This window comes from Lepisosteus platostomus, chromosome 4, assembly GCF_059453375.1.
Source record: "Lepisosteus platostomus isolate fLepPlt1 chromosome 4, fLepPlt1.hap1, whole genome shotgun sequence".
Taxonomy (NCBI): domain Eukaryota; kingdom Metazoa; phylum Chordata; class Actinopteri; order Semionotiformes; family Lepisosteidae; genus Lepisosteus; species Lepisosteus platostomus.
Genome location: NC_142614.1, coordinates 75179413 through 75194532, shown reverse-complemented (window position 1 = coordinate 75194532; position 15120 = coordinate 75179413). Strand labels below are relative to the sequence as shown.

At 42.1% G+C, this 15120-nt stretch overlaps 1 protein-coding gene across 7 annotated transcripts in view; it reads left to right on the top strand.

Annotated features, from left to right (window-relative positions):
• Positions 1–15120, top strand: part of kiaa0825 (KIAA0825 ortholog) — a 144475-nt gene that overhangs the window by 63485 nt on the left and 65870 nt on the right. For 6 of the 7 annotated variants that reach the window (XM_088630689.1, XM_088630690.1, XM_088630685.1 and 3 more), the window contains 2 exons: positions 934–1083; positions 3727–3821. In XM_088630689.1, the coding sequence (XP_088486815.1) occupies positions 934–1083; positions 3727–3821 (245 nt within the window). Of the gene's footprint in view, positions 1–933; positions 1084–3726; positions 3822–7903; positions 8018–15120 lie in introns of those variants that run through there. The other variant, XM_088630692.1, reaches the window with a different exon arrangement.

The following is a 15120-nucleotide window of genomic DNA, read 5'->3' as shown; positions in this document are numbered from 1 at the left end:
GATCCCCAGAGGTTTCTTTCCTCCCTCTGGGAGTGTGTTTTCCTCTCCTCTTCTCCCACATGCCCCACTGCCGCTGTGCAATATTGACAACTGCTGTATACCGTTAGTCTGCAAAGTGTTCTGAGTTGTTGTGGGGGTGCTGCAGCACATGCATGACGGGCTGATTGATTGATCGGGAGGATCATTTAGATGCCCTCACCACACACCGCAAGCGTGGCGTTCCTCACCCTGCAGAGCTGCTCAGGGAGGAGTGCGGGCTTTACCGTGCAGGAATGCCTCTTCAAAGCGTGTTAAACCTCCTGAGAGGGCAGGGGAATTGAGGCTTCCCAAGGAAGTTCGGGGCTATCAGAAAGTGCAGCGGTGAAACTGAAAGGAAGAGTGCAGTCATTTTACACCAGTGACACCATGAGCCAGCTTCCTCAGAAAAGCAAATAATATCCTGAGAGACATGAGAAATCACATCCTATTGGCCCCAATACTTTTAATGTCTCTCTGTATACAGTACATCCCTAAAGTGTGTGTTGCAGCATGTTGCCTGATTTGCTTTAGAACAGCTGGCACTCCCCTAACTGCCTAGTTTTTACCTGTATACTTTTCTTAAAGATGGAACTGGCAGTCCAAATTGTCAGCATAGACTGCTATGAAGAAGCCTTTTTTAGATAAGGCTAGTCAGAAGCTAAATTGCATATCCCTTTGTGACGCACCAGAAAAAGTTGTCATTTGTTTTAAATGATAAAAGTTACCAGAGAGTTACTAATTTCAGCCTATTTTACTGTATGTTTGCAGTTATAGCTTTGTGCTATAAATGCTTATGCTTTTACATTTTACTGTCTCTGATCCAGTGAGTTTTACTGTCTGAGTTTTATCCTTATTACACAGCTGTCAGACCGTTTGCATTTTGTCCCTCTAAGCTTCTGATTTCTTTGTTTGAAGGAGCTTTTGAGTTTCCAACTCACTGCAGCGGCAGACACTCCACAAAGACCATTAACCTTAAATCTCACGGCTGCAGATCGGCTTCATCTGTCTTCTGTGTTCAACCCTTTGAAGGAATTCAGCCACATCGGGAGCAATAAGTTTGACCAGGTTGGTACATCGAAGGGCAACTAATTCATTTTCGTTATTTGCTAGATTTTTTTTCTTACCTTCAGACTGGTATTATTTCCATCTGTGCCTTTTAGTTCCTTAGCTGGGTGCAGCTTTCCTTTTTCCATCAGCACTTTTTGCAGCAATTCGTGGACCAGGAGGCACAGCGTTGCTGTGGGCTCATGGTGCAGATATCTGATGGCTGGGAGGTATATGCGAGTGCGCTCATAATTTAATGGATTATGCATCGAAAACCTCCCGAGAAAATGTCTGTGGAATATAAAATTAAAACAATTACCATATAGGCAAAACGCATCTTGCTGGCTGGCGATGAACCTCCTTAAAATTAATTCATTACTCGAGTCATGTAACACTCAGTTACATCAACCTGTGTGTGTCTCTGTGCTTGTTAGCTGCAGCACCTATGGTCTATGGGACTTGCATTGTGCTTCCCAAAGAAGGGATCCCAGCTGAGATATCAACGTGTTGTTCAGCATTGTTCTGTGCTCTGTGCGAGGAGATTTCCATTTGCTTTGTTTCAAACTGTACCTGTTCATTCAGTAGAAATATTTTATCAGCTAAGTGGATCCACAGGGCAGAAAAGCATTTCTATAAACTGCACAAAAGGCGACAAAGTAAAGAGATGCATTTACCTCTCCGGAGAAAACAGCCAGTTTGCTGAGGTTCTGATTGCTCTAACAGTACACAGAACTATGAATAGTTCTCAGCAGGACTCGTTCACTTCTGCTTTGTCCATTTTCCAACTAATCAATGGTGGTATATTTATTATTGTATCGTGTTTAATGATGCTTTCACAGTTACAGGGCTGTAAAAAGTAAAAAGCACCGTTTAGCACCGGTATTCATCTCAGAAGGGGTTCTAGTGGAGACAGTCAAAGTGACAGGCCCTGGGGGTCTGGCAGCTCTGTGAAGGTTCTCTGGAATCTGGAGTCTCCCAGCTCCATACGCTTTCGTAGCATTTGGGAAAACCTTTGGTTCACCACTTTCCACTGTTCATTTGCAGTTTTCTTAGTTTCATAATTTCATAAGTCCTCTTGAGGACGTTTCTTTTAGAAAAAGAACTTGGCAGTTCTTGTCACTACAGTACCTCTTGAAACGGGGAAGTGTTTCCTTCCTAGAGGACTGGTTTGCCTGCTGCCTTATTCTCCCGTCCAGTACGATACTGTGGTGTAGTGGTGGCAGCACAATCAATCACAGGGGTTTCACGTGAAGGGGAAGATGAGACTAGAGGTCTTGAGAATAAAGTTATTAAATTAGAATTGTTTTCTTTCCTGGTCAGATGTTTGATTTTAAAAAGAAATGACAGCCGCCCAAGGACCAGGAAGGATTTAGTGAAATGGCTGCACTGCAGTGACTGTGAGACAACAGCAACAACAGCAACAGAATCGCTCAGTTTTTTTAATTATATTTTGTTTTCTTTTCTTCTTTTAAAATATTAGCAGCTGGTGTGGCAGACACCTTTATCTGCAGAGCCAGTTGCAGAGGATGCACTTATTAAGTTAAAAATAATTGTGTAACCTTAATATGTAACCTGTTTCCACTGACCCACCTGACCCGCTGCCAGCTGATGCCAGACAGCTGGGTGACATGGAGTGCTGAGGGCCGAGGTTGGGTTGCTGTACTGGTGCTTCTTCATCGCTCACATTACGCCTGTGACTTTTCCATGGTGTGTGGCTGCACAGCACACGGCGTCTGTAATGTCATTTGCCTCATATTATAGTATTTAATTCCTTTCTTATGTAACTTGAGCTGATGCTGGGGGTCGGAAAGCAGGTGCATTGTCACTTGGGTTTTACACAATACATTTTAGCAAATCCCAGGCTTTTTTGTTATATTTTGGATTTTGATTGCTCTTGGGGGATGCACCCAGAACCAGAAGAGCACCAGTCTACCATAGTCATTCTTGTCGGTCACCCTAAATCACCAGTTATTTCAGGATTAGGCGCCAGCTGGGCCCACATAAACTTCTCAATACTTTCACAAAGACCTTCAGGAAAAAAACCCGAGCCTCTTTTTTTCTCAAGAGCAGCTAATTTTAAGAGTAGCTATGTTCAGTGCCAAATTTATTGAACAAACAATTTGAGGCTTCCTTCCGTTTCACTGCAAACTGACCTCCTTCTTAGTATTTTCCTTGTTAAGAAAATAATTAAACTATCTCATCTGCCTGAGATGGCTCTGTTGTTTGTCAAATCAAATAGGGGAAAAAAACATCAATTGAGAGCCACTTGTGCTCATCTCCTTTTGTCAATAAAAGGCAGCTCGAAGTGAACAGTGACATTTCTGTGATCAGAGAAATTTGTATTTGCTTTCCTAACAAAGAGCCGATCTCCAATTTTGAAGGGGGCTGGGCAAGATGCCATTAAAACAGTTGGAAGAATAACGGCTCCCAAAATTGATTTATCTCTTTATAAATGATAGCTACATCCCCAAATGGATTTATAAATTAATTGCTGTCTTATTGGAATAAAAACCTTCTTGTGTGGACATGATTGATATCATCTGTCTGAGTCCTTGTTCAGGGCTCCCTCCTTCTTAGTTAGTCTATTGCAGCTGGAGCCCTAATTTACTGATCATATTAACTCTGATTAATAACTAACAGTCGCTTCTCCTCATACATCAACAGTCAGCCATGACAGAGCGGGACTGGGACTGGCCGAAACTGCTGCCAAGTTATCTGGGACTGAGTCAGGTGACCTTGAGGGCCCTGCTGGCAAACAGGTAAAAACAGCTTCCCTTTCAGAACTGCTGCCTGGCATGGCGGGGTGGCACAGGTTTTCAATAGTTGTGCTCTGGAATCCCACCGGGCAGTGAGGCGGCAGCCGCAGGAAGTGGGCTCTGTGACGGGTTGTAGAGAGCCTCGCATACCTGGAGAAATTCTTCAGAACGAAATCCTTGTTTTTACGAATGATGCCTTTCTTTGGCGCGAGACAGTGCGCGCGAGGGCCGTCACGGTCGCGCAGGGGTCCCTGTGAAAAGGCCGCTGCCTGCAGCTTAGAGTTTCTGTCGCCGTGACGAGATCGGAGGGGTCGGTATCATGATCGGGTCAAAATTATTTTTTAACTTTAGATTTAGCAATGAAATAATTCATTAATTCATAAAGCTTTCATCTTTCATTTTATGATTATATTATTGTTTATATAATGCACTACTTTGCCAGCATGGATGGGTGGTTACGACTTAAAACATCTGGTCATTATTTCTTTTGTACTTATTTTTTTTTGTATGGGAAGTGTTCCTCTGTCGAATCCGAGAGAAACGGTACGACTGTGTGAATGGCCTGTTGAAATGCACGCTGAATGTCTGGGCTGAGCACAGGAACACTGTTGAGCAATGGAAAGCAGATCTTAGGGAAGCGAAGGGCTGGCGTCCGTGCCCTGCAGTGAGCGGGGCCAGTCTGGGGGCTCTGCCGGTCAGCGGGGGCAGGAGCTTCCAGGTGTTTGTGCTGCAGGCTCGGTCGGGAAGAGGGTGGGATTGTTTTCCCTCTCAGTGCCGGAAGGTCTCGGGGGGAATCAGACCAGTCAGGCCAGTAAGAGCGAGAGGGCTTACGGTTGCTTCAGATTTGCCTCTTCGAACCGAGAGCCGCCCTGGAGGTCGAGCGGAGAGGGAGAGCTGGCTTGGTGAAAGGGTTAACCGAATGGAAAAGGGGTCGTTCTCAAATGACTGAAATGGTTACTCAAGTTGCTTAAGTCTAAAGCCTCCAAGCAGGGTATAAATATTTATGCAGGATTGTGACACATATTAGGTAGCAATATTTCAAATACACTCAGCCCTCAATTCAGAGCTGTCATTCTGAACACTATCTGCCGTTATGAGGCTACTGCACCTTGTCTAGCAGCTACATGAAATCCATTTTAAATCAACTTCATTGTTACAAGCACCTTCTAATAAAGGGCAAACAGCTTGTCTGCCAAGGACAGTGTTATAATGAGGGTGAAGTGTGGAGCGCTTGTGTTTTCAGGGGTTCGCGTACTTTTAGCAAAAGTGTCGGTTGCACATGTGTAAGAACAGATACTGTCACTCTCCATCCACTCTGGAATTAGCGTCGGATTTTTCATGGATCTTGCTGAATGGGTAATTCCGCTCCTGATTGTGCAGTTCAGCCGTTCTGATGGGGAAAAAAGAGGTGAATTTGGGATTCAGGTTGGCAGGCAAGTGAGAGAGGATGTAAATATTATATAATGTGTTATAATCTTGTCATAATATGTCCTTGCTTGTGCATTTTCGCTCATTAAAGGCCTCTTTGTTCAGGTGGCACAGGCAGCGTAAGGGATTAAGGATAGGAATAATGCAGATATTTGAGTGAGAGCTGATATGGTTGTGAATCTTTCTCTAATGTCCCATGCTCTTGTTTAGCACCATTGTTGAGGAATGTTTTAACTGGGGGATGGAGTGAGAAATGCAAGTTCAGGAGTTTCCCAGGTGTATCTGGGATGTACAGGAACAGCCCTTGCAGTGTGGTATTCTGTTGAGTTCCTCGAGTCCTGTAACTAATGTGCTGGGTCTGGTAAGACCGTGTTAACCGTATGCACTTGTAGGGTGGAGGACTGACTCTGGTGCACCACTAGATGGTGCTGTGTGTTAACTATGGTAGCCACCGACCTTCACAAGACCACATGGGGTTCTGGGGTGTGGTTACCATGACTAAAACATGGCACCACCTAGTGGCGCACCACAGTTAGTCCTCCACCCTACATTCAGATTACTGATTTTATATTGGAATGGATTGGTACTTTTATGAACATGAACACTTTTTGTGTTTGGTGGTTGTGTCACCAATGATCTGTTAATTTGCTGAAGTTTGCTGAAAATGAATTTTCCATTCTCTTTTCCTCTGCCAGGTTAAATACTGTTGTTATTGTACTACGGCTTTTCCGTAACTAACCACAATGACATTGAGACCCAATGAGACCCATTAATGATCACAGTACTTATGTGGTTCTGGTGGGGAGCTGCGTCAGCATGCTTAGGCTGCAAAGGAACAAGTAATAGGTTTATTCCAGGCTGAAAAGAGAAGAAAGAAAATATGTTTCGGCCGTGGAGTCTTCTTCAGGTGTGCTACACCGAACAGTAGTTAGGTGGCTGCGCAGTGGCATTGTGTTGGACAGACAGATGTGGTCCAGTCCAGACCCAGTTTCATCAGACTGACTGCAGACGCCAGAGCAGACGAGTGCTCATCAGAACTGCATACAGCAGGGACCACCACTGTTCTCTTTAATGAAGCGTGGAATGGCTTCAGTTCTCAAGCGGTAGAAGACATTAGACAGATTTACTGTTTTCTGTTGTGACCAGACTGTCTAGGTTTTACCCCCCATATAACAACATGGGAGACACAAAGTGCTGGGGATTCCGTTACATACTGATCATCGCATCTCAGCTTCATCAAAGTGAGCAATCCTAGTGATCTACTTTGACATTCTAGGGTAAGGATTTCTAAGGAATCTGCTCTTCTGTTAGCCTGTCAGTCTGTAAGCTGTGCTATATGTGTCATACATCATTCTTAAATTCAGCACTTCAGCAAGTTAAAGTGATTAATGGACACCTACTTTTACCTGCTATTAACAATGCTGAAAACACTCGGTAAGGACCTAAGGCAAATTCTAATTATATTGCACTTTGAGACTAGTCTATGTTTCTAGATGTGACTTAATGTGATTTTGTCTTGGCTCTGTGATATTTATTGAATAAAAGCGGTTTCAGAAATTGGAAGAAAAAAATATTTCAGCTCCATTGGTCTTTTTGAGAGGTACAACCATGTATTTGTCCATTTAAATATCTTTGTATTATTGCATTGTACACTAGAATTATGTTAGAAATTCTGATTTTAGATGTTCCTTCAACAGTAAATGCAACCGTGGTACTGTTCACTAGGTACAGTAGATTTTCCTTATTCTGGAATTCTGTTCTTGGGATGCCAATTTTCTTGCTTACAGAGTGCCCAAGGCTGGGAATATGAGAGCACCCCTCAGTGTTTCCTCTTCATACCTAATAAACTCGGGTTGTTGCAGTGTCAATCTGTCAGGACACTTGTCTGTGGTATGGGCTAGCATCTTCATTTCTGGTAGGAGATTTGGCACGGCCAGTGTTTTTGTCCGACTATTTAGAGAATGCTTTTAGAATAAGGGGCCGTGCCATGAAACGTCAGTTCGCCCATGTCTTACCATCAGTCTTTCCGTTATCAGAAAGCTTCTCATTCCTTCTAAAGGTTTTCTCTCACGGAGAGATCAAGGCAGGACGACACCTTCATCCACCCCTCCATACTTCCGCCCCTCTATACAGTACTTCCACCCTCCCACTTCTCTGTACTTCCACCCTTTGTAGTTGCGTAAAAATCTTTTCAATACCTAAAAGTGAAAATAATAAAATAAGCAAAGTATACATACTGCAGTATATATATCTGCATAAAAAACATTTATAATAGATTGCTGGTACCTGCTCAGCAATTAAGCTCTTTCCTGTTAGTGTCATTTTATAATGCATTTCCAATAATCCAGTGTTGTAGATATTCCCAATCCTGTTGAAACTGTGCAGCACTTTTTTTGAAGTGAAGCTGGTGAACTATGCTGTACTTGCATTGAATGAGTTTCGGACTGTCATGCAATTTGAGGCTCATGGAAATGAATGGATTTGGAATGAGCTGTGGGTAATAAACAGAAAACGGCGCATACAGATAAGGTGAGAACATTCCAGTAGGGGTGATGTAATAAGTGGGATCTATACTAGATGAATGTACTAGGACTCTGATCTAGAACCACTGCAGTTGCTCGTTTCTATCAGTGATCTAGAGTCTGGTATCATTACAGATAGTACAGTGAGGAAATGATGCAAAGCATTGGCAGAGTCAACACAGCGGACCTCTTCATTTTCAACACTGAGACATGAACCTGAGGACATAGGCAGAAACTACATGGAACTACGTTTATATCCAAGAATAGGAGGTGCTTCTTTACCCAGTGAGTTGTGGGACAATAGGAAAGCTACTGAGTCATGTGGTTGACACCAATACATTGGTTTCCTTCAAGAAATCCCCAGATGAGATCCTCTGTGGTTCAGTTATCTACCAGCCCCCACACAGTCCAGTCTGACTAAAGGGCCCTTCTCTCAGTTTTGACCATCCCAATTCTTCTCAATGAAAGATTTTAAGAAGTTTTAAAAAATCAATACGTCTTTTACTTGACTGGTTAGAGGGGATGAATAGAAAGCCTTCAGCTGCAGCAGCCATTCAATGTGAAATATTTGAGACCCATGTGCAGATATCAGTGATTTGTGTGAATTATTTCAACCCAAATGAAACGCTTCTCCATCATCAAAGGCTTGTATTGTTTGGTAGATGAATCATTGCCTCCATTGAGTTATTAATACTGCTTACTCTTATCTTTGGACTGGTCCTTATAAAAGCCCAAGGCCCTGTTGTCTGAATAACTCAAGGGTACCTCTTCCATCCCTGCAAATTTACGTTCTGTTTCCCACATTTAGGCTCCATTAAATAACCCCCATGTGGTTAAATGAGAAAGGTCTTTCATTGCTTTTGGAGAAATCTTCTCTTGAAGTGCTAAGGGTTTCAACAGTCAGTCATTGGTGGGACATTTTGGGAAAATGAAATGTTCCTAGCACCTGTATTGCTATTCTTCTGAAATGTTTATGAGAGATGTATGCGGTATGGAGCCTGGGCTTTAGCCAATAGAGTAAATGCTGCTCTTGAAATTGTCTGTTCGTGACATCTCAAGGGCTTTACATACGTTAACACTCATCGTGCATTAGCAGCCCACAAACGTCTTGAATTGGGATTTTAATTGAAAGAAAAAACCTGTGGTATTTCCAGATGTCCTTGGACAGGGAGCCTGCAACTGCAGTGTCCTTGCACCTGCCACGTATCGTGCGCAGCTAGTAGTCTCTGTCTGCAGGATATCTGTGCAAATCCAAAGGCACCTATTCTTCATCATAGTGCTCTCGGGAAGTTATCGACACTGCCCCCTGGAGCCTCACAGAATAACGTGCTGCAGGTACTGACAAGCTAGCAGAGCACTGAGCAGTTCTGACGATTCATTTAATTGGGCTGGGCTGGAATGGCAGCAGACAAGGCTCTGTAGTTGAAACAGCACAGTTTAAACAGTTGAGACTAGGTCTCTGGATGCCTTTCTTCACACTGAACCATGACTCCGTTTTTTAATGATCTTTTCAAACGGAACACGCTGTATGAATGAAAGCAAAACTGGGTAATCTGGTGCATCATTTTAGTATTTTTTTAATTTAAATTGCAGTGTAAATAGCAATTGTGGTCACATTGGTCAGCTCTGGAATATTCCTTGACCCAGGAGACAGAAAAAATTAATCCTTGATCTTGTGTGAAACATTTTAGAAGAGAGTATGTGTCCATAGATCTGAACAAAATTTTTTTAATTCTTAAATCCCATTGCAAATATGTCCTAGATCATACCTCTTTTTTAAGTTTTTTGGGGGAATGTGCATGGCCCACTGGGCAAGGTGTGTTTTGACACTCCACTCCCTACTCTCTAGAATGTTTCCTTATTCCAGTCTAGTAAATAGCACTGAAAGCACTGTCTTCAGCTGTATCTGTTTCAACCTGCATTGAAGTACTTGTGGCACAATTTACAAAGTGCAGGAAATGGTCCCATTTTCTATAACTGTACCTACTGTATGTATAAAGGTACGTGTAAAGACTGAGAGATACAGTATGGCCAAGAGTGCTTTAAGTTAGGAAGCAATATATGTGTCTAAGAAAATATGATCCATTAAGTATTGATTTTGTAAATTTCTCTTGGGCTTATGCATCATCCTTTTGGTTTCAAATTTTATATTCTTTTTATATTCAGTCTCCTTTGTCACGGTTTCACCGTCATCACAGTAACAGTCACTCTCCTCTGTCACAGTTGCACTGTCACCACAGTAACAGTCACTCTCCTCTGTTACAGTTTCACTGTCACCACAGTAACAGTCACTCTCCTCTGTCACAGTTTCACCATCACCACAGTAACAGTCACTCTCCTCTGTCACAGTTTCACCATCACCACAGTAACAGTCACTCTCCTCTGTCACAGTTTCACTGTCACCACAGTAACAGTCACTCTCCTCTGTCACAGTTTCACTGTCACCACAGTAACAGTCACTCTCCTCTGTCACAGTTTCACTGTCACCACAGTAACAGTCACTCTCCTCTGTCACAGTTTCACTGTCACCACAGTAACAGTCACTCTCCTCTGTCACAGTTTCACTGTCACCACAGTAACAGTCACTCTCCTCTGTCACAGTTTCACTGTCACCACAGTAACAGTCACTCTCCTCTGTCACAGTTTCACCGTCACCACAGTAAGTCACTCTCCTCTATCACAATTTCACTGTCACCATAGTAACAGTCACTCTCCTCTGTCACAGTTTCACTGTCACCACAGTAACAGTCACTCTCCTCTGTCAGTTTCACTGTCACCACAGTAACAGTCACTCTCCTCTGTCACAGTTTCACCATCACCACAGTAACAGTCACTCTCCTCTGTCACAATTTCACTGTCACCACAGTAACAGTCACTCTCCTCTGTCACAGTTTCACTGTCACCACAGTAACAGTCACTCTCCTCTGTCACAGTTTCACTGTCACCACAGTAACAGTCACTCTCCTCTGTCACAGTTTCACTGTCACCACAGTAACAGTCACTCTCCTCTGTCACAGTTTCACTGTCACCACAGTAACAGTCACTCTCCTCTGTCACAGTTTCACTGTCACCACAGTAACAGTCACTCTCCTCTGTCACAGTTTCACCGTCACCACAGTAAGTCACTCTCCTCTATCACAATTTCACTGTCACCATAGTAACAGTCACTCTCCTCTGTCACAGTTTCACTGTCACCACAGTAACACTCTTCTCTGTCAACACAGTAACAGTCACTCTCCTCTGTCAGTTTCACCGTCACTACAGTAACACTCTTCTCTGTCACAGTTGCAGTCAACACAGTAACATTCACTCTCATTTTTCATTGTTTACTCTGGTTGTGCTCCATACTTCACAATAACGTTCCATCACGTTTTTTGCAATAATTTCACTTGTCTTTTCTGCGCTGATCTCTGCTTTAATTACTGTACACCACACCCCTCAGTGTTCCCCATTGTGCATGTGCTTTACTTGCAAAATTCAGATTTATGAAGGTTGATATTTCTGAAGAACTTTAAAAAACTCAGAACATTTTTTTTTTACTTTTGCTTGGGTGGCAATTTCCAGTTATATTGTTTGCAGTATCCATTTTTTCATGCCACATGAAAATCTTTTCAACGGTATTCATAAGCCAGGAGGTTTCAAGATTTAGGCAAATAGTATCTGTTCTAAATGATAGTCAGATAGATATACCTTGACTCTTTTCTCAAAGAATAACATAAAAAACACATTGTGTTCTTGACTGGTATTGATCTGTCATATCTGAACTTAATCCCATCACAAAAAAATGTGTTATCTAGAAGCTTGAAAAATATATTTTCTGAAAACAGTCCTAAAGTTATCATTTATTATAGATACTTACAATATGTGTACATATGATATGTGTATGTATGGGTTTTAATATAATATATAATATAAAATAATTTATATATATTGACATACATCAAAATACATTAGACCAGAACGGTGTTTTATGCCTTGAATACTGTAATAAATGTAGACCTTAACAATCTTGTTAATAATAATATTTTAAATTATAGAAAGCAGTGTTCTCGTGGATCAACTTTATATTAAAATATTTTCCTTGCTACAGTGTTTATTACTATTAATGAGTCTAGTTTTGGGTTAGACATAAACATGTCAGTAGCAGAAAGTAGCAGTAGCAGAAAGGCTTTCATAGTGCTTGTGTGTGGAGCCCCTGCAGCAGTATCAAGGTTAGAAATACCGACATGTCCTCTAAGAGGCATTTTTGCTTTATTGGAAAAGTGCTCGAGCTATAGTCATGGGCTCTCCATCTTGCCAGCGAAAAAAAATTCAGGGACTGTCACTGAAAGTCAAAACTACGGATGTGTCATTGAAGGAGGACTTTTTTTTCCCTTTTATAGGCCTCAGATTGACAGATTGTGACAAAACTGCTTTCATGTTGCTTGAATACATCTTTTGTCTAGTTTTACATGCTTTTTGACTTGTCTCAAAAATGACATATTGAGGTTTTCATTAGCTTTAACCAGGTGTGGTTTTCTTTATGGAGGGTATCTTTGCCGGTTTGTACCGAAGGCGAATAAATCAGCGAAGCTTGGAGAGGCCATGGCCCTTCCTCACATGGCAGTGATGAGTTGAAAGACTCATTAATCAACGGCCGAGTCACAGGTGTGATGGCTTCCTCACAAACTGCCAGCAGACTGTGAAAGTCACATCCAACACAGTGAACTGTCAACTAGGCAGACCTAAAAGCACTTCAGCACACTCTTCTGCGTGCTTCCAGATGAAGCTGCTGAGGTGCGTCTGAAATATTAATCGTGGGCTTGCTTCGGGTATGAGGCCCCAGTCAAGCATTGCCGTACAGCCTGAACTTTTTTCCAAAGCCGCCATTTGAGAAAAGTCAGCCCGTCTCCTGAGACGTTAGGCTTTGCAAAAATATTTTTTAAAGAGAAACAAACGGCAGGCAGAGAACTTCAAGAGCTGATTAAAACGATGTATCAGGAAGTGGGAAAAGGTGGGGGAAATAAATAGAATAGAATAATACTTTATGATTACTCTTGCTTCTGCATCCCATTCAGACTTGTAAAGTGCAGGTAGTGATGAAAGATCTCTGTGTCTTCAAACGGTGCTGTGCTCAGAAGCAGAATGACAGTTCACATGCCGTTGTGCCTCACTTCCTTTCAGAGAGCCAAGCGCAGCCAAAATTAGAAAAGTGATCAGAAGGAAGTTAGTACCAAGCTCATAGTTAAAAAGATCTCATTATTTATTTTAGACTAGTTGTCATAATTTAAATTCAAATAAAGCGAGTGTTAACTTCCCTTTTGATCTGAGTATTTTTAGCCTTAAAACACAGCACTAGCTGAAAATGTGCTGCGACTAGCCCTACGCATTTTCAGCATTTACACAGTCTTCAACAGGCAAAATGATTCGGTTCCACCCCTCAGGATCTATGTTATATAACATAGTTTGCCAGTCTAACGTTGTGCAACCCCTGACAAGTGGACTTAATGAATGTAGATGTGTTGTTTCTGTCTAGCCACAACTGGAAATGTTTTTTTTTATTTGACCCAGAATGAACACATTTGGAAGGAGTGTGACTTAAAAGCTTTATTCCTTGTCCCCCCTGAAATATATATTTCCTGGTCAACGTGAATATTAACGCTTTAGTAATGCCTTTCCTGATATTTTTAAGTCTGCCTTTATCTTTAACTAGTTGTATGTTGTCTAGTGCCACGTCATTAACTGTGGTAGAGTCTCAAACTGTTGACCCATGTGAAACATTAAGCCCTTTAGATTCTGCATTTGTGTCTTGTTTATCACTCCGAGTGTGCCAGGCTCTGGGTGGGGGATTTTAAGTGTTAGAGTACATTAGCTATTTCAGTAGATATAAGATACAATATAACTTTATTGTCCATCCAGAAGGTTAGAAATTTGTCTTTGGCATCACCATACAGAACTACAGAAAACATATTGTATAACACTCAACATAAAAAAACAAACAATAGTCCTAAATATGTAACAATACATTTGCACACAACTCCCTCTGCCTGTATAACACTACGGTTACATTAATCCAATAGATCCATATAGGAAACAGTCTGTTTCACTGTAGCTGCTTTTAATATATCAGTTGCACGGGGAACAAAGGATTCCTGGTATATATTTTTCTTGGTCATGCGAATTCTAAAACTCCGAAAGTAGCAGTTGAAAATGAAAATGAAGAGTTCCCATTTAAGAATTAAGAATTATGAAATGCAGTGACGTCGTCTTTGTTGTCTGTGTAGCTACAGTTCTGTTGCAGGAGGTTTTGTTTCTGAGCTGCTGTGCTCTATCCACCAGCATGAATACATTCCAGCAGCATTTAGCGCACACTACAGCAGCACAAAACCCTCGTGTTGGACAGCAATTCATTATACCTGCAGGATGGTGGTATTGTCATCAAATGTTTCACTTATGTCCCTTTTTTTATACCTTGCAAGATAGAAAGTATGTCTCAGGTTTGCCTGCGTTATTTTGCCTGTCAAGGAAAGATGCAGACAGATGTCCGATTGCTGTCTAAATGGGGCTGTGGAATCTCTGCTGGGCAGCGGCCCTTTCATTCTGACAGATCCGTCCTTTTGTCTGGGTGGCAGGCACCCACTTCAAAACAGTTTTCCCCGATTTGTTCAATAAATTACACGTGCTTACACCATTAAGTCATTTGTGTCAAAAGGCAGGCCATGTGGCATCTTGAAAAATGTCTCTTCTGCTCAAAGGAAATAAAGATGCAGTATGTTGAAGTTTAAAAACATATTGAAGATTTCTGATTGACAACTACTGCAGTTTCTTACCAAGCAAGACATTGACAGCAACAGCAGCATCTGCTGAGGAAGCAGGGAGAAGGGAGCGTGTTGTTAAGAGAAAGACGCGCAGGAACTCTTTCTCATGAAAGTCAGAATGAGAGCCACATCAGTCTCGGGCTGCAGGTTTTTTTTACTTAAAAGTTGCCTTCCCTACACTTGCTGAAAACTTTGTAACAAATGCTTTAATAGCCTTTACCACTTTCATTCCCTTTATGGAGGAAAGCAGCCAAGACTGACTTCATGTGTCAGTGGTTCTGAGCTCGGAGACCATAAAAGACTCCCATTATTTCATAACACGTATTGTCTTCAAGGTATTATCAAGCAGCCAAGGAGAAAGCGAGTCTCTAATTTCCTAGCAGGGCAAATGCTCCTTGTTGTGTGTTTCATGCTGACAGCACAAGCCGTTCGACTTGGTGTTGTTGAGATGGTCCGCTCGGGTTTTTACAGGCTGGAGCTCTCCTGCACTGACTTCCCCCACAAGTTCCTGGATCACGGGTGTCTGCTGAAAGAGAAGTTGGTGAGGAGTGAAGG